Source organism: Saccopteryx leptura, chromosome 2, assembly GCF_036850995.1.
Source record: "Saccopteryx leptura isolate mSacLep1 chromosome 2, mSacLep1_pri_phased_curated, whole genome shotgun sequence".
Taxonomy (NCBI): Eukaryota; Metazoa; Chordata; class Mammalia; order Chiroptera; family Emballonuridae; genus Saccopteryx; species Saccopteryx leptura.
Window position 1 is genome coordinate 24,470,321 of NC_089504.1, and position 27,606 is coordinate 24,497,926.

The 27,606-nt window shown below is 43.5% G+C and overlaps 1 protein-coding gene across 5 annotated transcripts in view; it reads right to left on the reverse strand.

Annotated features, from left to right (window-relative positions):
• Positions 1-27,606, reverse strand: part of PALM2AKAP2 (PALM2 and AKAP2 fusion) — a 447,965-nt gene that overhangs the window by 65,365 nt on the left and 354,994 nt on the right. The window contains exon 1 of one of the 5 annotated variants that reach the window (XM_066367470.1): positions 11,694-12,093. The exons of the other annotated variants lie outside the window; for them this stretch is intronic. Coding sequence (XP_066223567.1) covers positions 11,694-11,729 — 36 coding nt within the window. The 5' untranslated portion in view covers positions 11,730-12,093. Of the gene's footprint in view, positions 1-11,693; positions 12,094-27,606 lie in introns of those variants that run through there. 5 annotated transcript variants of the gene reach the window in all.

A 27,606-nucleotide genomic window follows, 5' to 3' on the forward strand; every position in this document is an offset into this window, starting at 1 on the left:
AATGGGTAGCAGAAAATGCCACCCTGAGATAGGTCACTTGGCCGTAGGATTATTTTGAGCTGGAGACAACTGAGACTAAGCAGATGCCAGAAACTCTCTGCCCTCCCTCTACGTGCCGAAAAGCAGGACCTGAATGTAAAAGGTGCCCCGCTCTCCTCTCTGCTAGGAAGGACAGACGTTAATCATCAGAGATAACTCCAGACCCTCCTCAGCCCAGAGGAGGGATCGACTGTGCTCTAACAACAAACCGTGCTAAAACTACCCCTTCTCTACCATTTGTTTCCCCATAAATTTGCCTTCATACAATTTGCTTCTCCTAGAAACTCAGTCCTTTTCCCCTCTGTCATGTTACTTCTCTACAAAATTATCGTTCTTTGCTAAGATGCTATAGGAGCTCAAGTTCTCAACAACCCCTTTGAGTTACTCATCGCTAAGTACTCCTGAACACGCACGCTATGCGCACTGTAATAAACTTCTGCTTGTTTTCCTCCTGCTAATCTGTCCTTTGTCAGTCTAATTTTCAAGGCTCCAACCAGTGAGCCTAAGATGGGTACAGGGAAAAGATTTTCCCCCCACTACCTAGTGGAAAAGATGCCTGGAGAGGGCCATAGCCAGATCTCGCAGGATTTGGGACTTAATTGAAAGGACTCAAGTGTGGGGGTGGGGAATGACATACCAGTTGCTTAGCCAGTCTGGGTTTTCATGTCCTGCTAGCAGCCTGCTGGTCTGGCTGACCCTCAACAAGTCTAAGAGCCTGATTAGGGAATGCCCTGGTCCAAGGAATTTGGGATTATGATTTCATGGCCCCATAAAAACAGGGAATTTGAAACCAGGCCTGAAATAATTTATTTACTTTTGAGTGTCTGATCTCTTTTTAAATTAACTTATTCTCTCTTAATCCAGCCTTAGGAATAACATAAAAAAAACAACAAAAAAATGATGTCACAAACACTGGACTACAAATGTCTTCTCTGCTTGATAGTTTAATATTTAGTATATAATAATAAATTCTGGGATTCTTTCCAAACCCTTGCATCTTTCTAACAGTCTAGGAAATGTGGTCTGGGACCCAGAAGCGAGCCTGATTTCTCTCGCATCTCCCGCTAATTCAGACAGTCCTGTTCTCAGGTGGGGTTAGATGAGCTCACCTGGGGCTCAACGCGCATGAAGCAAACTGCACGAGAGGTAGAGTGTGGGATTCGGCATCAAACAGCCCCGTTTGGGGATCCTGGTTCTGCCACCTGCTCGTTGTAGAACGAGCTGCTGGACCTCTTTGAGCCTCAGTTTCCTTATCTGAAAATGGGATGAGAACATGTCCTTGGGGGCATCACTGTGTCAAAGATGATCACGTTTGCCACATGCACAGAGGGCACGCAGGAACTGTCGTGGCAGCAGGAGGGGTGATCTGGGAAGGACACCCCCAGCTCCCTGTGGGCCAGGGATCCACCAGGCTGCTTTGTGAGAGGCTGCACGTTACATCCACAAGGAAAGGGAACCACAAAAAAGAATATATTTCATACAGAGGATTTTCCAGATTAACCGCAGCCCGAAATCCCTTTATACTCATTTTAAAAGCATGTGAGCAGCTGCACTCCCAGACAGGCACAAAAACGCCAAGCGCGGTCTCTCCCTGGGGAGGCCAGGGGAACGGCAGCGACAGCTGCCCCGGGACCCCCAGTGGAGAAAGGCAGGGGTGGGGGGGGGGGGTCCGCATCGGAAAGCGCCCACGTGAGAGTGCGCAGCTGCGACTGTCTGCCTTGTCCTGGCCCATCCCCCGACAGCCACTGACATTGTTTCCTACCCTCTGTCTTTTAGACAGATTCGGACAGTGACAAGGACAGAGGATTAGCTCCCAGTAAATGTCCTGGATACCATGGGAGAAGCAGGGGACTCCATTTCTGGACATACAGCCTTGGCACTGGGTGTCAGTGTGCCTGGTTTCCTAACAAGGTTTGACCCTCGATTTGCTAGAGAAGCTCGTGGGGGGCGGGGGGGGGGGAGGATATGATACCCACTAGAAAGCCACAGGGTCACATCGTGCACTTCCACCGCAGGACAGAGACTCGTTGGCTCTCAAAAGCCTCAGCTTCTGTGAAACGGTCTCTATCATTTCCATTCACTTTTCTTCTATTCTGGGTTTCTGGGAAAGGTCTGATGGGTCATCAAGTTGACATCAGAAGGCATCCTGACGTGGCTTCTGGAATGTTCTCCAGACACTCAGCTGCCCTGCAGCCACCACTGGCTCCCTGGCAGGCCTGCAGCCTCATGGCTAACCCTCAGACCAGCATCCTCAAGTTCAAATACAGAACCTGCTCCTTTTCTAGCCTGAGGGGTCAGGCCAGCCTCACATGACCTTGTCATGCATTCAGTGTAAAACCATCGCAAGTTCTGGGGAAGGATTTCTCCTAGTTACAAGGAACTTCATAGCTGGGACACAGATATGAAATAGAGAAGTGAAAATGAAGCCACCCACTTCTGATGTCCTATCTCAGCCCCCTTTCCCCTGTCCATGGACACAGAGCTCTTTGGGGCAGATCACCTGCTCATCTGAACCAAAACCTGAGCCCGTTTTATATTAAATGACTCTGCTGAGCCTTAGGATCTGCTGCCTCAGTTTCCTCTGTGTGTGACTGAGAGAAGACCAGATCTGTGGGCAACCACGGAAATAGGCAGACAGTCACCAGCTCCCATGTCAGTGGGCAGAGGGCTGCGGCACAGGCACAGCCTTCCTCCCCACCAGCCCGCACCTTTCCAGAACAGCGGCCATGCAACCCGCATCGCTCTCTGGGCCTGGTGCTGCTCCTCTCCTCTGAGCTTTTAAACCGCAGCTTGGGGGAGGGTCAAATGTCTAGTCCTTGGTAAGTCAGCTTTATAAAAGGATGTGTGATGAAGGAATTCTGCTACCCAGTTCTTAGTTCCTTTCTTGCTAAAGTGCTCAAGTCAAGAAAATAAAAACGTGTGTGTTGTGCATGTGAATTGAGTGAGTCTCTTCTTGACAACCCCTCTGCCACCCCTCCTGCTCCAGTTCTTAGCTGTCAGAGCTAAATTACACGGCCCAGATGCTGCCATCTTAGAAAAGGGAAGGGGAGACAAAAAGGCTTTTACAGCTGGTTTTGTCCCTGCTCACAAGAAATGGAACTCCGTTATAAGCCCTCTCCATCACAAAAGTATGAAATCACTATGACTATTACCTGCCAAGTCAGAGCAGTTTCAGGGCAGGACCCTGATTTTGATGGGTCCCTGTACATTACTGTCCTATTTCACCATTTTTCATTCTTCAGATTTTGTTTTCTCCGGACTCCTGAACTGATTCATGCAAAGTAAATGAGGTTTCATAATAGACTTTGGTACAATTACACCCCCTGGGGGCAAACCTATTCATTCAATGTCCGGTGAGGTAATGCTGCCATCTGCTCGGAAAAGCCTGTGCTGTCTGGGCCTCGGAAGGAAGAAGCACTTCCAGTTCATCTCGGGGAGATGGATGGGCTGAAAGCATGTACCTTCTTAGGTTTCCTTCCTACAGATAGCTGCTCAGGACACCCAGGAAAACGTCTCATTCAGAGCTGCCTGGAAACTTGAGCTATTTTTTCCTGATGATAGTAATTTCACTAGTTCAGGGAAGTGGTTTCCCCTGGTCCTCAATACCAGATGTCAGGAGGAGAAAGAAATCCCAGAACCAAGCATATGGCAGAGAAAGCAGGAGCCGAAGGCTGCACGGCGACACTGGACCTGAAATGGTTTTGATACTGTACAAATGTATTCAGCAGGGAAAAAAAAACCACACAAAAAAACCACATCACCATTTTATTTCTAAAGCACGCCTTCCTTATTTTCTATTCTCGATCTTTAGACTTAGAAAGTCTCAAGAATAAGATTTTCTTCACCATGGGAACAAAAGTTATTAGTTTTGATAGTGGTGGTGGTATAGGGGAGTGGAGGGGGAGGGGAGTGATTTTTAAATACTGTCCCTGTCTTGCAAGAAGAAGCTATGTTTGTCTTTCTCTCTCTTTTCTTTTTCTTTCTTTTTCTTTCTTTCTTTCTTTCTTCTTTCTTTCTTTCTTTCTTTCTTCCTTTCTTTCTTCTTTCTTTCTTTCTTTCTTTCTTTCTTTCTTTCTTTCTTTCTTTCTTTCTTTCCTTCTTTCCTTAGAAGCTACAATCCTTTTTCCTTTGACAGCTAATTCTTAACTGTTAGAAATTGGGGAATTGGAAGCAATAGCTTCAACCGGAAAATCTAACAGAAACCTGTCCATTCTATATCCAGAGCTGGAGAGGATGTTAGGAGTATTTTTCCTAGTATACACAATATATTTGTCTGAAGTCTTGGAAAACATGGAGGTATGTGTGTGGCAGGTGAGGGGAACAACTGGAAAAAGTTACTAAAGGTAAAATGCTCAAGTCTGAGGTCATAGCATTATTTTTTCTTAAGGTCTGGCTCTACGCCAGAACAGAAAGCGACTTCAGCTTCCCATCTGAATTGCGATCTTCACTTATTTATTTGCAAACAGCTCAGCGTGTATGCCAAGGGACCTGAGCTCTGGCTGCATCTCTGCTACTTACTCGCCTTGAGCAAGTCACTTTCCTGCTCAGTTTTAAAACGCAGGGCTAAGCACATAATAGGTACGCAATTAATTTTTCTTTTGTATTAACAGCTTCATTGAGATGCAATTCAGCTACCATAAAAATCACTCTTTTAACATATGCAATTCAGTGGTTTCTAGTGGATTCACAGACTTGTGCAACCCTCACCACTACTCCGTTTTTGAATGAATCGGATGTTTAAAGGTAACATGGCTCTCAGTGCCACGCTGTATTCTGAACACTTCTGATAAAATACTTCATGCAATGCCCGTATAAATTTATGACACTGGCACTATTATCACCTTCATTTTACAGAACAGCCCACTGAGACGTGGGCCCAGGTTGTCCAGCAACAGAGCCAGCATCCTTAACCAGCTTGAAAATTCTTTGATTCTATGAAAAGAGTCGTTAATAAAGAAGTTCCTTATTTATTACATCATTCCTGCTAGGAATACCAATAAAATATCAACAGCCTTCCTTTTCCTGTTTATGACAAATTTGCTGTCCTACGCCTTACATTTCTCTTTTCTAGGAAGTAGCTGGCAGGAGGTTCAGCAGACCACACACCCATTCGTGCAGGGCTGCAGCTGACTGATTGTCGGGCCCCTAGCACCTAACATGGAGCAGAATCTCAGTAAATGACTGAATGGTAGGAAAAGGCATGACCGCTGCCTGTCACGCATCGTACATGGGCAGCCTAGACATCTCCATTGAGGTTAGCCAGGAAAAAGAGCCAGGTGCCTGTGGTGCATGATTAAGCTGTTCCAAATCACATTAGCCATCACCAACTAGTGCCAGGGGCCCCTGGACCTGACACTGCCTTAATGCTGCAGTTTTGTTTTGGGAGCAGTAAGAATGAATCAGTCCAGATAAAACAAGAAGAAACGTTTCAACCCTCCGCACAACAGAAGGAGTAGCCTGTCCACTTCAGCTGGAAACCAGATTCAAGCACGTGCTTTCAGACACCACAGGCAGACCCGGAAGCCTGTGTGAGCAGCTGTACATTTAAGCAGACAGGAGCGTGGGGGAGACAGATAGACATGCTAGTTCCCACCAGAGGACAAGATGTGGCCTGCCCAAGGTGGTCCGGCTCCATTAGCTCTGCTCTCATTCTCAGTCTGTGAACAGCAATCACTTTTCCATGGCTGCGGCCAAATGCTGTGATTCAGCCTAGAGAACAGCAGCAGTCCTGGTGCCGGTGTACAGCAGCAGTTCTGGTGCCGGTGTACAGCAGCGGGCCTGGTGCCGGTGTACAGCAGCGGTCCTGGTGCTGGTGTACAGCAGCGGTCCTGGTGCCGGTGTACAGCAGCAGTCCTGGTGCCGGTGTACAGCAGCGGTCCTGGTGCCGGTGTATAGCACAAAATGGGGAGAGGGTCATGGAAGGGAAGAATTACGGCAATGTAGTGTCATGCTACAAGAAAAAGATCTCCCTCCCTAGAACAGAAAAGCTATTCTCCTGCTTGACAGCAGGCCATGTGCAATCTGCTTTTATAGCTCAGGGTCACCAGGAAATCTCAGGACTGAGTGGACGCTCAGCTAGAAGCCTGGCGTGGCTGAAGGGAGGCCTGGCCCCTTTGTGCCTGAGGCATGCCACCCACCCAAACACAGCAACGCAAGTTAGAGGCACCCTCCCCCTTTGGACTGCCCCCCCTCCCCCGCTCACATCTAGCAAGCCTGTACAGAGCAAGACCACCTGTATCCCCTTGGCCTGCAGTCCTGAATAACGAAATAGGTTTCAAACTCACTGCATTCAGGGTGACCCACTTAGACTGTGGCTCCCATTTACAGTTTGCAGAGACGCCTCCATGAGGAGTTCCTGAGGTTTCCTGGCGGCCCCTTGCTCCCAGGCAAAAGGCCCAGGGAACGAGGGAGTCGCTGCCTTGACACGGGGTTTGGTATGAGGGGGAAAAAAAAGTCCAGTAGCCAGAATACTCCAGGTTCATTATTTCTGCTCCTAGAGTTGTTCCTTGTTGATTTCCTTTTTCTTGCCCATCTAGTCTCACCAATCCAGATCTACACATATACGGAAAGTGGAATGGTCAAAAGTGAAGGTGAGCACTAGCAAAAATCTTTGCCAGAAGCAGTTCCAGAATGTGGCCAGGCCCCCAGTTCATCACGCGAGACGTAAAATCGAATGGTACCCTAACTGTGCATCCAAAAGAATTGAAAGCAGGCTCAACAACAGCTACTTGTACACTGATGGTCACAGTAGCACTATTCGCAATAGCCACAAGGTAGAAAAAACCCAAATGTCCACTGATGGATGAATGGGTAAACCAAATGTAGTACACGCCCACAAGCACAAACACACACGTAGGAATGTTATTCAGCCATGGAAAAGAATTAAATTCTGATACATGCTGCAATGCGGATAAACTTTGAAAACATTTTGCTGTGTGGAAAAAACAAAAATGAAAAGGACAAATATTGTATAATTCAGTTTGGGATGGCGAAAAAGGAACTGGCAATAGTGGTGATGGTTGTATAACACTGTGAGCATACTTCATATTAATTCTTATGTTCTGTATATTTCAGCATACTAGAAGACCAGCCAGTAAGCCTCTCAGAGGCTGAGACCCTATCTTGGCCATCTTTGAGTATCTCTTGAATCTAACACACTCCAGCTCAGAGAAGCAACTTCCCAGAAGGCTGCTGAACTGATCACTGAGGCAGTAGAATGGTTGTACGGTTAAGGTTTATATTAGTCTACAATACACCTTCTACCAGGCATAGCTGATGTCCCAGGACCCAAACCACACTAGAGTTATCATTTCAAGAACTCACCAAAACGATCTCATCTGCAGAAGTAAAAATTCACCCAGCTATGGTTGTCCAGAAGTGTTATGTCCATTAACTTTAGGAAAGTTTCATATAAATCGTCTTTCTCTTGCTACCAGGACCGAACGTTGGCATGATAGCCTACATCATGAACAGAAACACTGAAATGGTCCCAGACACACACCTATTTGGCACAAGAATATAGAGGCAGACAGCTGTTGATGAATCTTCAAAGTCACTATAGTTTTACAGAAAAATGCAGATATGGAAGGGGTCTTCGAGGTGATTTTCTTAAAAAACCCTCAAATAAAACATAAGGATTAAATTTATTCAAAAAATATTTATTGAGTAGCTGATCTGAACTACTAGGTACCCACCATTCAGGGATGTGGTGTTTAGTGGATTTTCTTAGATTCTAAATTTGTGAAAATCAACTAAGTCAGACCAACCTGTCCATTTATAAAATCATTTATAACCAAATGACATATTATTTTATAAGACTGAGGCTTTTAAAAAGTACCATGCTAACACTTCTTTAATTTCTTCCACTGTTTGTGACAATCAACCCCAAGGCACCTTTCACAGAAGATCGAGAAGCAAAGACAGGCTTGGGTTTGCAGCTACGCAGTGCAAGACGAATAGGGCCTCTGGTGGCCTTGATCTTGGAAATGACTAGTCTTTGCTATGTGTTCACTGGTAACTAAACCAGGAAATATTTTATCTTTTCTCTTATCCAATTCTCTTTAAACTACTTTTTCCTAAGGACCTACCCTGTGCTAGACCTTTCGGTATGAAAGATGTAAAAATGCAAATTACATATATAGACTTCAGCCTCATTGAGAAGATAACACTCAAAACAGAAACAGCAAGCACTGTGGCAAGCGCACTGCTTACCAGGGTTCCCCACTCTGGCACTATTGACATTTTGATCAGATATTCCTTGTTATGGGGCCATCCTGTGCATTGTAGGCTGCATCCCTGGCCTCCACCAGCTAGATTCTAATAGCAAAATAATCACAGATGTCTCCCACCATCGCCAACTGTCCCATGGGGACAATAGAGCTACCAGTTGAGAGCTGCTGGTAAAGACTCACACAAGATATCACGAGAGCACTGAAGAGAGATTCTTAAGCCAGAGAGGTACCGTTAGTGAATGCTTCTCAAAGAACATGCCGCCTACTGAGTCTTAAAGGACAAGTACAAGCAAGCCAGAGAGGGATTCCAGGTAGAGGATCGCACTAGAGATACAACAGGGTGGTGTAACATGCCTGATATAGACTCCAAACTACAAACAGATTAGTGATGTTAATAACAAGTGCAAGGCCCTGGCTGGTTGGCTCAGTGGTATAGCGTCGGACTGGCGTGCAGAGGTCCCGGGTTCGATTCCCGGCCAGGGCACACAGGAGAAGCGCCCATCTGCTTCTCCACCCCTCCCCCTCTCCTTCCTCTCTGTCTCTCTTTTCCCCTCCCGCAGCCGAGGCTCCATTGGAGCAAAGTTGGCCCGGGCGCTGGGGATGGCTCTGTGGCCTCTGCCTCAGGCGCTAGAGTGGCTCTGGTCGCAACAGAGTGACGCCCCGGAGGGGCAGAGCATCGCCCCCTGGTGGGCAGAGCGTCGCCCCCTGATGGGCGTGCCGGGTGGATCCCGGTTGGGCACATGCGGTAGTCTTTCTGACTGTCTCTCCCCGTTTCCAGCTTCAGAAAAAATACAAAAAAATAAAAATAAATAACAAGTGCAAGACAGCAATAGAGGGGAGGAGTAAGGGGACAGGGGACGTGGGGGATAGGGCTGGAGAGTTAGACAAGGCCAGGTTATAAATGCCATGTTTTGGAATCTAGACTTCCTTCTGGAAGCAATCACTCTTCACGTGATTAGACCAGCTATTCCAGTCCTTAACCTTCATAAACTCTCATCAAATGTTCCTAATAGCTATCTCCTCCCAAGAAACCATTTCTATTCTTCTCGGCAATGCTGATCGGTGCTGAATTTTCAGTCGATTGCCATCTCTGTTATCTTCTCGTTGCCCTGACTTTTCCCCCAGATGCCTGTTCCCTGTTCACTGATGGGTACAGGACCAGTGCTTCCCATGCCTCACCCGCCTAACGTGGCAGAATCCTACGGCACTCGGTTTCTACTGTTCTCCAAAAATATTGCATCTCACATAAAAAAAAAATGAATCCTGAAAACCTTTTCTTGTCTGGGAAGTTAGCTTAGAATAGATATTTATAAAGATGATTAACACACACACACACACACACACACACACCCCTCAGTACGTCGCCTGAATGTCACAGCTATAGAAAATACATATTTTCTTGATCTGTCTGGTATCCTGCTCCTTGATCTCCCTTAAAGTCTTTCGCCACAATGTCCTCCTATGCTGTGGTCTAGGGAAGCTGACATCCCTTTTGACTCCTGCAAGCAGGGGACCCGAGCCCAGCCCTACCACCCTGCACCTCATGGCCATGAGGGGCAGGAGAACCAACCAGAGCAAATGAGACTCCAATCTGAGACTTCAGTTGGACATCTAAGGAACTGAGAAAATGAGACAAAGGCTTGGAGGTGCTGTCAGTCATCTTGATACCACAAAGAAAAAAAAGGCGACCAAGAATGGAGCCTGCACAGAGGAAGACACAGCTGAATGGGGAAAGAGGTGCACAGATGATGTCACTTGAACCACTGGCGTCTGCCATGCCTGGAGCCTATCTCCAGTCATGTCAGTGATTGGAGCCACTCAATTCCTCTTTCCAAGCTGGTTTGAGTTAGGAAGTTCTTGCTTTTAGCAGCATTTCCCTTCCCATCAGACCACACAGAACTAAATTTACATAGGAATGTAAAACTAAACTACAAAAAAATGAACTTTTCATTTTAATATATTACTTTTACTAATTATAGTATTTATTACAAATTTCTTCAGTTGTTTTTTATAAAGTGTACTTTCCATTATGCCATTTTAATCCTCTGATTAAAATATGAAGAAACAACTAATCACATAGTGTGATTTTTTTTCATTTATAACTCTTTGAACGAAGACTCAACAAAGCAGACCTTGCTTCTAACGTCTCACTCAACCTCACACATGGAAAGGGCCAGACACAGCTGTGTTATTTGTTACACGATGGTTTGGCTCCCTCTTCAAAAGTAAGAGTAAACTCCACATCCAAACACGCCAATAGAAATTCTAAACAAAATACAAGGCTTGGTATAATCGAACTGTTCTGCATCTTGACTGTGGTAATAGATCCTCAACTGTATGCATGTATTCAAACCAGAGAGTCCGTTTTGCCATGTGTAAATAAAAAGTGAATAGATCTTAAACATAAGTTTTAAAAAGAAATCATGCACACCTACACACATACACCAACAACACAAAACCATATGGGATTAGAAAAGCAACAAAAATCATCACACACATTATTACTTTACAAACCAGCACAGGCAAAAATGTAAAAGGGTTCTAAATATGAAGTCACCTCTTTTGATTTAAGAGGGCTTTTTAAGCAGTCTGCACTGACACAGACAGTCCCTGATCTCTGCGAACTTGAAGAAGTTCAAGTGCGCAGCTCCGCGTTTCCTTTCTCTACTTCGCTGTCACTGAGTGGTACAGACAGGATTTGATTCGGGCTAAAATAAGATCACAAAACACAAAAACTGACCCTCAAGCCCCTGCAGGGTACAGAATGCCTGGCTAGAAGTCGGTCTGAAAGGGAGTTCATATAATAGTTTCAAACCCCGAGAAGGAGATTCTTTAGCTTTACCCCCGTGCCTACCTACCTTGCCAACATGTTCAAGGTCAAGGGCAAATAATTTGATCAGATTTTCATACATGACATATCTACCTTTTATGTCTCCCATAGCTTGTAAACGATGCCTCGTTTTCCAACAATGCATCTAAAATCATTACTAACTGGTTTAGAAAGAATTATAGCATGAAATGATTAGCTAAAAATCCCAGAAAATGTTTCCACTTAAAACTTTGCCTCCCTGAGAAGACAGTGCTATCTATATAAATGGAAGGTCCAAAGCTATTTCAGTAATTACTAGGAAGAGAAAACTAATTTACACCCAAAGTGGGACTTGAAACAAAACAGCATTTTCATAGACTCAGAGCTGTGCTGCTGGCTTTCTAAAAGAAAAGTTGGCCATCAGAGCACACTAGTAGCTATTGAGAATTTCCAGAGCCTGAAATGTCACTCTGATGCCTCGCGTTCATCAAGGTAGTCTCCCTAAAGAATAATGGAAAATGCGCCTAAATGAGTTTGAGGCACTGAAGGTGAACATTGCCTGAGCGGCACACAGCAGAACTCGACAATAAAGGCAAGTAACTGAGGAGACCTACCGTGAAGAGAGAGAACAGCATCCAGGTGGCAATCATGACCTAACTGTCCCTTCGTTACAACCTTGATCGTGAGAACCAGCTGCTCCCAAAGCGTCACCCAGGTTTCCCTTCCTCGGACGGACACCCGTGGGAAGGACAGAGCCCTCTGCCAGGTCACAGCGTTTCAGGAGGAGTGGGATTGAGCTAGCATCCTGGGTGCGCTCGAAGCCGGTGGACGCTGCCCCAGGCAGCACACAAACTGCAACGTGAACCTGCCCGACTTCTCCGATTCAAAGGTACACTTTGGAACCATGTTAGAGCCTTCAAGGGCAAATGAAACAGGAGTCGAGTGTATTTATTTTTACACAGCTACTAATTATCAGATTACATTTTATCAGATCCATTATGATCCAACAAATGCTAGCTGTTAGTTGAATTTAAATGTAATGGGATAGCAAGCCCTGAGGAAATAGTGGGCAGTTCATTCTTTTTTTTTTTAAAGTTATGATGACTTATTTTATAATACAAACACCAGAAAGTGACCTTCAAGACTTTTTTTCCTTCTGTACAGCCTCTGGCTCGCGACAATAAGGAAAGTCACTGGACACTGTGTTTACAGTAAAGACAAGTAACCCTATTGGTTCAGACAAAGGCACCTTTACAAAGAGAGGAAGAAAACCTGTTTAGCAAAGAGGCAGGTGCAAAAAGGGACAAGCATTTCATGAAAAGTGATACGAAATGAAGTCAAGGCACTGATGCTCCTGTTAATGGAACAAGAATTCTAGCCACCTAAGACACAAAAGTCAGAATCCTATTTTTACTAGGAAATGTATTACAAAGGATTAAAGATAATAATAATAATAATAATAATAATAATAATAATAATAATAACAATGTCCTGTTTTTAAGAGATTTGGGGAAAAAAGACATGGGAAATGATGTTCCTGGCATCAGTTAGGAAGGTTGGCTCCCTCCTGCTGCGGCTGACGGGCTGCACCATGACCTCACCCACTGCACCCACTGGTCACTGACTCAGCCACTAGTTATCTCCGACCCAGGCTGTATTCTTCAACAGAGGTCTTTTCTCAGTCGGTTTCTTTTCTTCACATATTTTATATTATTTATAGAGATCATTTCTTTATTTTAGAAATTCTATCAGACACATCTAGTTTTGACTTCAGCCTCAATTTCAACAAGTGAAATTAAAGGAGGCATTTCTTGGAAATACACACATGTGCTCTTCTCCAAGTCATATAAGTTCACTTCCTACCCTGCTTTCCTCATTGGCCTAACCAATGCCCTCTCTCCAGGGCTTACTTCACTCTAGCCACAATTGTCCCCTCGACACCAATCTGTTCCTGCCTCATGACCTTTGCACTCGCTGTTCCCTCTCTTCTGAATGTTCCTTCTCTAGCTCAGTTCTGTTCAGCAAAACTTTTCTGCGATGATGGAAATGTTCTCTATCTGTGCTGTCCAGTCTAGTGGCCATCAGCCATATGTTGGCTGTTGACTATTTGAAATATAGTTAATATAACTGTAGAACTCATTTTTTTTTCTTTTAATGTTTACACTGAATGACAGAGAGGGGAAGAGGTGGGGAGAGAGAGAGAGAGAGAGGCATCATTTTGCTTTTCCACACAGTTGTTCCATTTTCTTGGGTATTCATTGATTGCTTCTCATACGTGCCCCGACTGGGGATTGAACCTACTACCTCGACACAGTGGGACAACGCTCTATCTCCTGAGTCACCTAGCCAGGCTTGACTGAAGAACTGATTTTAAAATGTTGTTTAATTAATTTAAATGCAAATTTAAATAGCAAATTTAATGTGGCCAGTGGCTTCTAGATTTTCACCATTCAGGCCTCAGCACAAATGCTGCCTCTTCAGACAGCCCTCTCCTGATGACCTCATCTAAGCAGCCTCCTGCCCTCTCTTCCCTTCTCAGCACTGACCAGCCCCTGAAATTGCTGTCCCTGTGTTTGCTTCACAGCGCTTCCCTCCTCCGGAATGGAAGGTCCCCAAGAGCAGAGACCTCATCTCATTTACTCCCTGCTGTCTCCCAAGTACCCACAACAGTGCCTGGCAAAGGGCAGACACTTGGCACATGTTTGAATCAGTCAATGAACCATTCAGTTCGCCTGGTCAAGGTGCTTCCTTGAAGGAACAGGAAGAGAGGGAAACCTACACATTTTGGCAAGTGAACTGTGAATTGCTATCATCAGAACTTGGGCCCATGGAACCAGGGCTCAGCCTTGGCACCCAGCTCTGTTCAAACAGCAAGGAGATACAGAAGCCTCCAAACCGGAATCTCATGGTTGGAGACTTGGAAACCATGGCCTTGCAATCCTCTATGAACAGACATGAAGCTCCTCTCAAGGATGGGGAGAGCCACTTCTGAACCAATGGCTACAACCCTGAAATCCCACAGGACTAGTGGCAGCCCCAGTGGGAATGACCTGGGTCAGGCACTGGGTTTAAGGCAGTGATTGAGCACCCTACCCTTTGGGTACTCAGCTCCTCCCAGAAGAGACAGATACATCAATAGTGTTGAGATGTGGCATTAGCTCTGGGACTCTATGGGCAGGGTGGGGGCAGCTCTCCCGTGCTTTGAGAGCACAAGAGGAGACACCTCACTTGGCCTGTGGTAGTCATGGAAGGCTTCCTGGATGAAGAGCTAATAAAGCTGAACCTGGAAGAGGGACAGAGTTAGGACTGTGGTGGTTGTGGGGGTTGGGGGTTGGAAGTGACATGGAGCTGGGGAATGGCTATTCCAGGCAGGAAGAACAGCAGAACAAATACAGGCATAAAGCGTCAAACTGTTTACAGAGAACATTTGCGTTGGTTTTACTAGAGTGCAAAGAGCAAGGTCTGGAGTGGCAAGAAAGTAACGGGAGAGCAAGTGAAAGCATAGATCTTATAGGCCCTGAGTGCCAAGGATTAGGGGTTTTATTTTTAGGGAAATGGGTGAGGGGCTTTAATAAGAAGGATGAAATAGATATCTGCTTTGAATGAACTTCATGATCCTAGAGATGAGATGTGCTGGGGGTGAAGAAATTGGAAAAGGGCCTAACACTTGAGACAAATACACTATGTAGGACAGGGATGGAAAATACTGCCCGTGTGTCCAGGAGCCTGCTGGTGTCAACTGGACCAGAAGTGATATGGCTGCCAAAGACAGGCCGAAGCAGTCCCATCATCGGGACTGACTTTACAACCTAATGCATGCACGCGCGCACATACACACACGTGCACGCACGTAAGCATACACACCTTGGGGATCATGAGCCCAATGCCCAATGCCCTCAATACAATAGTGACCATTAGCCACAGCAAGAAATACCACCTTAGAAAGTCAGAAAAAGTTGTCAAGTTATTCCCTGCAGCTTTGCAAAAAACTGTCTCCAAATGGGTCTGGTCAAGCACAGATTGCTTAAGATTCAAATCAAGCAAACATTTATTTAGCATCTATTGTATGCTAGGTTCTTTCACAAACATAATCTCCTTTAGTAATCACAGTAATAAACACATCTCTTAGGCAGACTAATGATCACAACTGTCTGTACCTGTACATTGTTTTCCTTTTTTTTTCTGAAGTGATAGGAGGGGGGATAGTGAGTCAGGCTCCCACATGCTCCCCAACTGGGATTTATCCAGCAATCCCTGTTTGGGCCAATGCTCAAGTCAACTGAGCTATTTTTAGTGCCTGAGGCTATTGCTAGGACTAACCAACCTATCCTCAGCACCTAGGCTGATGCTCAAACCACTTGAACCACTGGCTGTGAGAGGGGAAGAAGGAGAAAAAGGGGAGAGAAAAGGGAAGAGAAGCAGATGGTTGTGCCCTGACCAAGAATCGAACTCGGGACATCCATACGCTGGGCCAATGCTCTATCCACTGAGTAAACCGGCCAGGGCCTGTTTTTCTTTTTGATATTGTAATTTTTTAAAATCACCATTAGATAAAAATGCACATAGCATATTCTAGAGGAATCAGATGGTTGTTTAAAACTCAAATGGTTGTTTAAGGGTTAAACTGTCAAATAGTTACCCCATGTCCTCTCATTTCTTAGTCTTACATAATTTTCAACTATTTTTGGCTATTTCTTATGGTATTGGCCAAAATTTTCTAAATGAGATGTTTATGTTATGTGGCTTTTTATTTATCAGTTTCAGACATTGTCCACTGACTTCCTTTCAGTTTGTTCTCTTAATGTTTCATTTACTTTACAAATTTTGGTTAGTTATTCTTCAGTATTTACATTACAGGGGGTTCTTGGGTTATATGTCAGTGTCCACATAGGATGTTTAGAGTTCATGATGCTCACTCCCATAAAAGCTTTAAAAAATTGAGACAAGAGTGTTTCAGCTTACATTGTTAGCATTGTACTTATGGATTACATAGGCAAACTAGTTTGGCTGCATGCAGTGGAAATGTACGCAGTAACGCAGCATGTGAGTGAGGGAGTTGGTGTCCCCCAATATGTTTACCTACGCCATTTTGGACTGTTAAAAGTGCAAGTGTTCCATTTGTGTTAGGCTAGGTTGTGTCTTGACTTACTCCAAAATTCAGGTTACGTACTGTTGTAGGAATGGAACTGTGTCATAACCTGAGGACCCCCTGTACTAGGACACCAACTACACAATGATTAGGTTTTTCTGTCTAATTTTATATATTTTCCTGGAATGAATAATTACCTCATTTCCCCCAATTCTTAGGGGTTTTTTTGTGTGTGTATGTGTGACAGAGACAGAGAGAGAGAGAAAGAGAGATAAAGAAGGATAGATAGAGACAAACAGACAGGATGGGAGAGAGATGAGAAGTATCAATTCTTTGCTGCAGCACCTTTCTAGTTCATTGATTGATTTCTCATACGTGCCTTGACCAGGGGTCTATAGCAGAGCGAGTGACCCCTTGCTCAAGCCAGAGACTGTTGGGCTCAAGCCAGCAGCCATGGGGTCATGTCTATGATCCCATGCTCAAGCCAGGAACACCGTGCTCAAGCAAGCAAGCCCACAATCAAGCTGGCGACCTCAGGGTTGAGAACCTGGGTCATCTGTGTTCCAGTCCGAAGCTCTATCCACTGCGCCACTGCCGGGTCAGGCTCTTAGTTTCCTATGTGCATATTTCTAACTCTTCCCACAATTCCATAAGGTCTGTAAATCCTTGCCATCATATTTTTGAAATAGTTGAAGTGACCAGAAAACCGATCCTGTTCCTTACCCTTGGTCTTCCTGTTGCTCTCTGGCCTGATTGATGGCTAGACCACACTTTGCATACTCTCTGAGATCGCTGGTTTTCTACATGCCTTCTGTTTTCATTTACTCCCTCATTTTGCTGGAGCATATCCTCTAGTACTCTTTTCCTTTCCCCACATTGTCTTCAATTTAATTACTACTTTTATTAAAGTCATATATAGGCACACAATTTAAAGTGCCTAACAGCTTTAAAGATTTTACAGAGCACAGCAATCCCTTAACTAACTCCACCCCCTCACCCTACTTCTCTCCAATTCTTCCTCTCAAGAAATAAGCACTTTAACCTGTTTTAGATGATTCTGGGTAACAATTTTATATTGCTCCTTTGTGATTTTTCAGTTCTTGGCACTATTCATGTTGACTTTCAGTACTGAAAATGAGGATTTCCTGATTTCTTCCCATCTATGCCCTCACCACACAAGTGTATCCTTCCCATGTCCCTATCCTCTCAATATAATTATATTGAAACTTTTAAACATCAACATTTTTATGAGTACAGGACACTCCTTTCAAGTGAGGCATGTGGCAAACTATGACGAGTTTTCCTTTTCTAAACATCTTACTGTTTCCTCTAAAGTTAATAACAAACCTTTCCCCCCTTTACTTGGTATTTTACATACTTAATAATCCACACAAAATTTAAACTCTATCCTTATATCTATTCTCATGACACTGAAATGCATCAACTATTCTATCAATTCCACGTTGGGAAAGAAATCACTTCCTGAGCCTTCTGATGAATTTTGGGAGCACAGCTGTCATGCTGGGATTTCCCACACTGTCACACCTAGAAATTTCCTCTGCCTCTTCCACGTTTGATCTCCTGTTTCCTGGATCACTTGTGGTTTACTTTCCTGGTTTACTCCTTTATTCCAGTGAACCACCTCCTCCAGTCACTTCCTGACCACCTGTGTGTCTGAAATGGTCATTGCTCTGCTCTCGCTCTTGATTTAGAATCTGGCTAGACATAAAGTTCTAGCTTTAAAACCATTTCCCTCCAGACCACTGAGAGCATATGTCCCATTGCCTTCTAGCTGTCAGTATTGTTGTTGAGAAGGCAAAACCCATTTTGATTCCTGATCTTTGCATGTGATCTATTTTTCTTCCCCAAGAAGCGTATTAGATCTTCTCTTTGCCACCAATGGCTTTTAAATAAAACTCTGAAAAGTCAAAAGCAGACACATAAGTAATTATTTTTAAAAATTCTTTTTGCTTGCCTAGAAAATAACAGATCCTAATCTGTTGGTAGGGAAGGCTGAGAGCCCATGGATTTGTATAAAAGACTCAAGAATGTTTTGTCATTCTTAAAACAGACCAATCCTCTTTGTTTTAGCCATATATCCCCTTCAGCTTAGAGCCAAAAATAGTTTGTTCTTGTTGCGCGTGTGCTTATGAATTTTATGCCTTTTAAAAAACTCCCTGAGATGAGATAAGTCAGCCACAAAACAACAAATGCAGTCAACTCCACTTGTCTGAGGTATCTGGAATAGTCAAACTCAGAGAGTAGGGTGGCTGTTGGGACTGCGAGGAGGGGAAAAGGGGGAGTTATGTTTAATGGGCACAGAGTTTCATTTGGGGAAGATGAGAAAGTTCTGGAGAAGGATGGTGGTGATGGTTGCACAACAATGTGAAGGTACACTTGAAAATGGTTAAAATGGTAAGTTAATGCTATGCTACATAATTTCACAATGACAAAACACACCTCCTTTTACATCACTCTAATGAGGATTTGCTTGGTATGGAGCGAATGCATGTGTTCAACCCACTACCTTTGTGCCGCTTTGGCATGTAAGATTTGTTGTTTCTTTAATTCTATTCTTTAAGCTAGATCATTAGTTCTAAACTTTAGGGTGCAAAAGGATTTTATTGTAAAAGGTTATAAAACCACATGTTGTTGCCTGATCAGGTGGTGGTGCAGTGGATAGAGCGTCAGACTGGAATGCAGAGGACCCAGGTTCGAGACCCCGAGGTCACCAGCTTGAGTGCAGGCTCATCTGGTTTGAGCAAAAGCCCACCAGCTTGGAACCCAGGGTCACTGGCTCCAGCAAGGGGTTACTTGGTCTGCTGAAGGCCCGCAGTCAAGGCACATATGAGAAAGCTATCAATGAACAACTAAGGTGTTGCAACGTGCAACGAAAAACTAATGATTGATGCTTCTCATCTCTCTCCATTCCTGTCTGTCTGTCCCTGTCTATCCTTCTCTCTGAAAAAAAAAAAAAAACCAAACACATAGTGTTGCCTGACCAGGAGGACAGGGACGCAGAGGGCCCAGGTTCAAAACCCCGAGGTCAGCTTTAGTGCAGGCTCATCTGGCTTGAGCATGAGCTCACCAGCTCAAGCACGGGGGGGGGGGGGGGGGGGGGCGCTGGCTTAAGTGTGGGATCACAGACATGACCCCATGGTGGTTGGCTTGAAGCTCAAGGTCACTGGCTTGAGCAAGAGGTCACTCACTCTCTGCTGTAGCCCCCCGATCAAGGCATATATGAGAAAGCAATCAATGAACAACTAAGGAGCCGTAACAAAGAACTGATGCTTCTTATCTCTCTTCCTCCCTGTCTGTCTGTCCCTATTTTTCCCTCTCTCTGTCTCTGTCACGAAAAAATAAATAAATAAAACCACATGGTATTTCTATATATTGTACTTAATACCAGTTTCCACCTCTTACATGCCTGTGTTTTAGGGCCTGACCTCCCATGATAAGATGCTGCTTTCTGCATTATCTTGGGCTCTATTAACAAAAGTAAGAAAGTAAGAACCAGAAGTGATATTCTGGACTGGCACATGGGTCCTTCTCTTGACTCCACATACTAACAAGGTTACGGTTAGTGGTGAAGGGTTTTAACTATCAGATGACTTGGAGGAACTGACTGATATTCAGCTCGATGAAGAAGGCTGGGAGAGTTGAAGGGTATGGTGAGAACGTGTAAACATACCTTCAAATCTCTAATACCGTAAGGGTAGTCACAGGACAGGAGACGCACAGATTCTGTAAAACCTCCAACAAGGATGAGGCTCAAGAAGAAAAGTCAATGTGAGAGATCTGAGTTTAGTCTAAGCGAGAATGTTCTGTCAGTTGGGCACTGCCCAAGTACCGACTGGGCTGCCACTGAACAAGGAAGCCCTAGGGACTGGCAGAAACACCGCTCGGGAAGAGGCGGTAGGACCTGCACGACCTGACCCTGGGGAGCTCTTCCAGTCTGGGGATCGTCTGTGCAGAGTTTCATGTCCACAGAGCACCGCCCGAGCAGTCACCACGCTCCTGCCAGGCTGGAGAGTAAATGTAGTAGGCTCTATTTTAAGAACATAATTCACTAGGAAGACAGGATTCCGAAAAAGGAACACATGATTATAGGCAAGGTGCAAGCCATGAGTCTATTCCCACCCCTGCCTTCCCAAAGTCTCTCTTTGGACAAAGCAAATTTCAAAACGCAAGCGACCGTAATTCTCAAGGAAAGGCTCTGGCGTGAGTTGTGAATATTTTCTCCTTAGATGTACTTACTGCCTTTGGGTTCATCACTTTTCATCAAGGGAACACCTTCAACTTCAACTAATTTGATTGATTTTCCAAACTACACATTTTGTTAGAAGGCTTTGGAAAATTAAGCAAATAAGAACATATTTTTTAAAAAAATCACCTTCTCTTATTTCTGAAAATGTGTTTTTTCCCCCCAAGATTTTTGTGTTGAAGCGGTTTAAATTTGTATTTTTATTCAATTTCTGGGAAAATACAAAATATAACACAAACCACAGCTTCTTGAACTTTTGTTCATTGGTTTCCTAAGAAGCTCAAAACACTGTAAATATTCAGCTTATCCAGGTCTTTCTGAATTTATTGGTGGGCATTGTGTTTATAAATAGAGAGAGTGAAAAAATCACGAGTGGTGAGCACACTCTTGGGATAGGCTCCCCACATCTAATTTTAACCACTATGTGTCCCAGGCAGACACTGCGCTTCCCATCTCTTATCCTATCTAAGGTCACTACTCTGTGGTTTTGATTATCTAGAATTATCAACCTTAGCGGTCACTTCAATCAAATCATCGCCTAGTGGCATAAAGCACAGAGATGAAAATGGATAGAACGCATGACTTTTCCTCCCTCAAAGTTTTTGTTCTCTTAGGAAAACAGAAGACACTGAAGACCTTGCCTGCCAGTTTCCATGACTACCATGGGTCTTCCTTCTGGGAGGCTGCCTCCAGATCGCCAGCAGGTCAACAGTGACGATGGGCCACCTGTTTCTATCCGCAAGGTGACCTAGGACAGTGCCTTTCACCTGGTATGTGTGTTCATGAAACTAAATGAGGAAGAGAGAACAAAAACACTCTTTGGGGAGAGGAAACCCCCACCTTCTAATCAAAGTCTACACGCTCTCCCACACTCTCTAGAGGTGACAGCGCCGCTCTGTTCATTGGCTGAATTGCAATAATTTTCCCTCCAATTACCTAGGGAGGCTGAAGGTGAGCCCAACATCTCAGCTTGAAGATTAAAACAAGCCCATGCCCTCGCTCCTTGCTGTCCAGCGGAAACCTGTGATTTGCTTCCTTTCAGACAAAGCGCTGACCACAGCCAGGGGATTCTGAGACCCTCATCAACCTCTACAAATGGCCAAGCAGCATTTCTTGGCAGGCTAATGTAGAATAATCACCGAGGGCAACAAAGTACTTATTTTAAGAGGAAACATCTTTACTCAGCCAAAGTTGAACTGCCCAGGGCAATTTTCAAATGAACTATACAAGTTTCCTAAAATTAATTGTCATACAGGGCTGCTATTATTGAACACCCTCATGGACAAAGTAGAGCTAAATGCATTTCAAACACAAGAAATGTTCCTAGAGCAAACACCCCGTGTGCACCCACAAGCGGGCTCTAGATTATAAAGGGCAGCTGTTTACTTTTGAGAGAACAAATGTGTCCTCAGCCGTTATTTTTAAAAATTATTTGAGTTAACAGTAGTACAAGGGTGCAAGTGAGTTGTCTAATTAAAACAAAAGCTGTGTAAATCCCCAAAGAGAGTTTTTATTGAAAATTGTCCTCAGTGTGAGAGAATGAAAATAAAATAACAAACTGATATATAATAAACACTAAGAATGCCTGAAGATATTTTGTTAATCTACTTTTGGGGATAAAAGTTCTTTTCCCAATCTGCTTTTCATGTCATTTCCAAACAATGAACAAAAACAAAACAAAATTTTAAATTCCCACGTGCTAAATAAACCATGCTTTAAAAAAAAAAAAAAAAAGAAATCTATAGCGTTAGAAAAATTCACTGTAGGAGAAAATAAATTGATAGATGTTCTCAAGTATTTACCAAGGAGTGAGCAAGTACCTACTATGTGCTAGGCCTAAGCTACTGGAGCATTCTTCATTATGTCTAAGAACTCAAAAGAAAGTCCTTGTGAGGCCCAAGCAATGAAATGCACATGCCTCCCATCGTGCAAACTGTCTAAATCCGGGGTTGATAAAAACAGCCCATGCCTGAGCCAAATGTGGTTGCCACCAGTTCTTATAAACACTGTTTTATTGGAAAGTGGCCACACCCATTTATTTACACATTGCCTGTCTGTTTTCAAGCTCCAACCGCAGAGATACTGCAATAGAGACCACATGGCCTGCAAAGCCTAAAATATCTGCTATTTGCTCTTTACAGATAAGTTTGCCAATGTCTGGTCTGTAACAAGATATACCTGGAGGAGAACCCTGGGGTTTATTTGACATCGGCCTAAATAGCTTTGGACCTTCAGGTACAGGGTTATGGGACACGCAGTGGAATTCTGGCAAAGAGCCCTCACCTGGGAGGCAGAGAAGTGAGATGAATGCCGGGCCTCGCTTGCTGTGCGTCGGCTACAGAGCTTCGGCAGCTCACAGAACCGCTCTGAGTCTGGGCTTTCCCAGCTGTCAAATGTAAGAGCCACTCCTCACAAGACTTGAAAGCGATGTGGGCCACAGTAAGACACAAACAGACTGTTACAATAATTATGAAAGCTAACAGGGAATATGTGCTTAGGATGTGCCGAGTAGAGTGCTAAGTGCTTTCTGTGTGTTATCTCAACCACCCTATTAGATGGGTACTATTACCATCCTCCTTTTACAGATAAAGGAACCAAGGTTCAGAGAGGTTAAGGGATTTGCTCAGTGTCACACAGCAAGTGAGTGGTGGAGCTGAGACTCAGACCTAAAAGTGTCAGACTCCACCGCTGTGCTCTTCACTACTAAGGGCACTGATTCCCAAAGCTGACCCAAGGAGGGGTTACCTACCAAATCTATCCATTTCATTGAACAAAGGCCCATTGGAATTGTTTCTGAGACAAGTGCTGTGCCTGGGCCTGGCACTGGGGTGGTACGGTCTGTGTGACAGCCCCGCTCGTATGCTAGAGATTAAGAATTGCCCATAAAATAAACATTACAGCTTTATCTACACAGGCAGTGAAAGGGAGCCTCAAGCAATGATACAGTCCTCTTACCATGATGGATGTCAGGATCAATTTCAAATTAAGAAGTAACCCATAAAAACTGGCTTGCCTACCAGCTCAGAGGTGGCCTCAACTACCTTGTTTTCTCCACACTTCTAAAGTTTATGCATGCAAAAGTCAGGGCCCTGCATTTTTGCATAACAAAGCACATTTAACACAAATGTTAGAGTATACTTTGTGGTAACAACATAGACTCTCTCTGTAGATCTTCATTTTATATTCCTGGCTTTCAAACATGGACCTTAATTTGACAACTTGTGAGATTTTATTATCGCTAGTATTGCCCTTTTGAAAAACAACCTGGAAATACGTCTCAGGAGGCTTTATAGCTTTGCCAGTGTATCTGGTATTTTCATTTCCAGGATATGTTAGATGGAAATAATCAGGAGTGCTTACAAACACGTGAGGATAAGCGTGTTCACTGCAAAATTATTTATAAAGGCAAACCTCTGGAAGCCACCAAACCACCCAACATAAACAATTATCAAGGGAGATTTCAATGGGACAGTCTGTAGCTCTAAATGACCATGTGTCGAAAACAGACTAATCTACCCAGAGGGACATTGCCTGGACTCTTATTAGTGTCAATGGCAACTAAAGGGCTGAGGAACTTTCCCAGATTAAAGGAGGCTAAAAAGACATGACATCTAAATGATCCTGAATTGGATCCTGGTTTAGGAATTTAAAAAATTGCTATACAGGGAATTTTGGAGAAAATTAGCAAAATTTGAAAATGCAATTTATATTAGATATCTGTACTGTATCCATGTCAAATTTCCTGAATTTTAAAACTTTATGTGATTATGTAAAATAATATAAATAAAGGAGCATGATGTCTGCAACTTATTTTAACTGGGTCAGAAAAATATATTAAAATTAAATATAATAATGTATATATAATACACATACATTATATATATAAATTCATATACTATATATACCTATGAAGAAAGACAGAAAGCAACTATGGGAGATGATAATAATTGGTGAAGTGAACACAAAAATTCTTTGTACTATTTTGGCAATCCTTTTGTAAGTTTAAAATTATAGGCCCTGGCCGGTTGGCTCAGTGGTAGAGCGTCAGCCTGGCGTGCAGGAGTCCCGGGTTGGATTCCCAGCCAGGGCACACAGGAGAAGCGCCCATCTGCTTCTCCACCCCTCCCCCTCTCCTTCCTTTCTGTCTCTCTCTTCCCCTACCACAGCCAAGGCTCCACTGAAGCAAAGTTGGCCCCAGGCCGCTGAGGATGTCTCTGTGGCCTCTGCCTCAGGCACTAAAATGGCTCTGGTTGCAACAGAGCAATGCCCCTGATGGGCAGAGCATCGCCCCCTGGTGGGCGTGCTGGGTGGATCCCAGTCAAGCACATGTGGGAGTCAGTCTGACTGCCTCCCTGTTTCCAGCTTCAGAAAAAAAAATTTTTTTAATTAAAAAATTAAAAAAAAATTATATCAACATGAAAAGCTAAAAGAAAGTCTGAAATTCTGTTACATAGGAAAATGCTTATGTTAAAAGGAGTAAAAACATTAGGATACAAACTATATATTCAGCATGATGTCTCAAAAATGGCAGTTTAAAAAAATAAATATGAGAATAAAATCAGCCTACATGTTACTTACCAGTGACATGTCATTTCTAAGTGGTGAGATTCTATTTGGACTTTATTTTTTAAATTCTTTTTATACCTTTTGTGTGTCTACAGTTTTTATAGTATGTAGCATTTTCACAATTGGGAAAGAATGAAATGTTATAGGAAATATAAACATTTTTATGACTCATACAAACATTTGACTCAGTCTTCAAAAACCTTTACTCACTAGTTTCATACTTCATGGCAGAGGAATTTTAAGATAAGGCATCTAAGCCCTAAAGAGATTAAATCCTGTGTACAATATCACACTAGTAAATTTCACTGCATATTTGAAATTGCTTTCCACACTAAGCTCAGAAAAGCAAGGGCAGACTAGAGGGTCAGTGCATGAAAAATCTGGTGTCCCAAGCTTCAGCTAGAACTTTTTCAAGATTGTCAAACTAACAGCATAAATAGTTATGCCCGCATGAAAGAACATATCCTTCTAATTTGTCTCTTACAATAATGTATTTAATCTATTTTCAGTCCTAAAAATTAAAACACTACACGGTGTCTGTATGTATATTATTTTTTTTCTAAACCATTGGAATCAGTTGCAGATAGAATGTCCCATTATTTCTAACATTTCAATGGCCATTTCCTAAAAACAAGGACTTTTTCACACCTAAGAACAGTACAACCTCAAAATCATGCAATTAGCATTGACAGAATCCTACCATCTAAATTAAAATACCCTATTCAAATTTTAACAGTGGTTCTAATGATGTTCTTACCAACAAAATGGTCCAATCCAAGGTCCCATGTGGCATTTAATTCTCATGTTCCTTTAGTCTCCTTCACTTGGACCACTCTCTTGGTCTTTCATGTCCTTGACATTTTTAAAGATTACAGACTGGTTATTTTGTTGAATTGCTCTTCAAGTTAATTATCTGCTATTTCATCAAGGTTAGAGCTAAGTTATTCCTATATTTTGTAGGAATATTGTATGCTGTATTTTTCTCTTTTCTCATTGTCAATTTGTTCGATTACGGATGGTTTTAACTTTGAATATTTGATTAGGGTGGTGTCTTTACAGCAGGTTCCTCTGCTGTAAAGTTGAGCTATTTGCTCCCTTTGCAATTAATACATATTTTGTGGGGAGATTCATGAAGCTATATAAAATCCTGAGGCCAGTATAACAGTTTAAAAAAATTCTATGCTAAGTAACAATAAATTCAGCCTCCAGAAAATAACTAACATATCTTCATAATATAATTGCTAGTTATAGTTAAGAAATATAGTACCCCTAAAAAGATTTTTTTCAGAATGTCACAGATACAAGATTTTGGGAGGGGATGGGAAGGGGATTTCCCATGATATAAAACTGCAATTTGTCAACAGTAAATCTACTTTGATCTGCAAGAGTCACAGAAGGATGTGCAACCTATAATCCCTGGGGAAACTGAGAAAATAAATACTGTTTGATCTCTAGTTACATTCTTGGAGCCGGCATCTAAAATACATTCTTGACTCAGCTAAACTTTGTTTGTTCTTCTAACAAAAGCCTTTCAAGTGAGATAAAACAACAAGCCAGGCTAACCCTGGGCTGAGTCGGTGGGTCACATACAAAGTGGGTCCTTGCAGAACATCCTATTAAAAGCCATGTCCGCCATGGTAATTCTCAGCCCAGTCACGAGGCTCGCTTCAAGTATTCCAGTTGGGAGTTGCAGAAACTCCCACGGGAGCACAACCTGAGTCTTTTTACTTAAGCATCCCCCCCCCCCCCCGAAAGCTTGTGTTTATCTAAAAACACAAGACCAGTGATGACGCACTCTTGCTCAGAACAGAGAATGTCATAAGATGAACTTGCAGATAGAGGGTTCAGGGCTTCGCAATAAAGGCTCATTCTGTGCTTTAGAATTTATGATGAGGCCTTAAAAAGAATAATGCAGAATCAATTGTAATTTTCCTTCTTGTATCTGGCAGGCACAATGTTAGAAGTCTTTCTCAAGGCAATACTTTACAGTTTGAGTTTGTTGCTGTGTGAATTCCTAGGCCTAAATGAAGGTTTTAAAACAACAACAACAACAACAGTAATGCATTTATATACTTTTTCATTGCCACAGATTTCATTTTTTAATAAAAAGGTCTCTGAATCAAAATGGAGTTGACATGGAGAGTTAAGCAAAGGAGAGGGGAAACCTGGCTAGGTGTGGCAGAGAAGGGTCACTCGGGGCATCAGGTCAAGGTGGACCTGGGGCAGAACCCAGGAGACAGACAGGTGAATGGAGCAGTCCGGGAGATAAGAGCAGAGTACAAGGAAAAGAGTCAATTAATCAGCGAGTCATCTACAAGCCAGCTGCTCCCCAGTGTGGTGACCCGGGCAGGCTGGCTGCACTTGAAGGATAAGATTCACACAGTTGCATTATCCCTTTTGGTGGTTCATATACCTCGAAAGTATTTTTGCTCTTATATAAACACTGCACCCCAATCAAGATATTATTCCTGGCCCTGGCCGGTTGGCTCAGCGGTGGAGCGTCGGCCTGGAGTGCGGGGGGACCCGGGTTCGATTCCCGGCCAGGGCACACAGGAGAAGCGCCCATTTGCTTCTCCACCCCCCCCCCTTCCTCTCTGTCTCTCTCTTC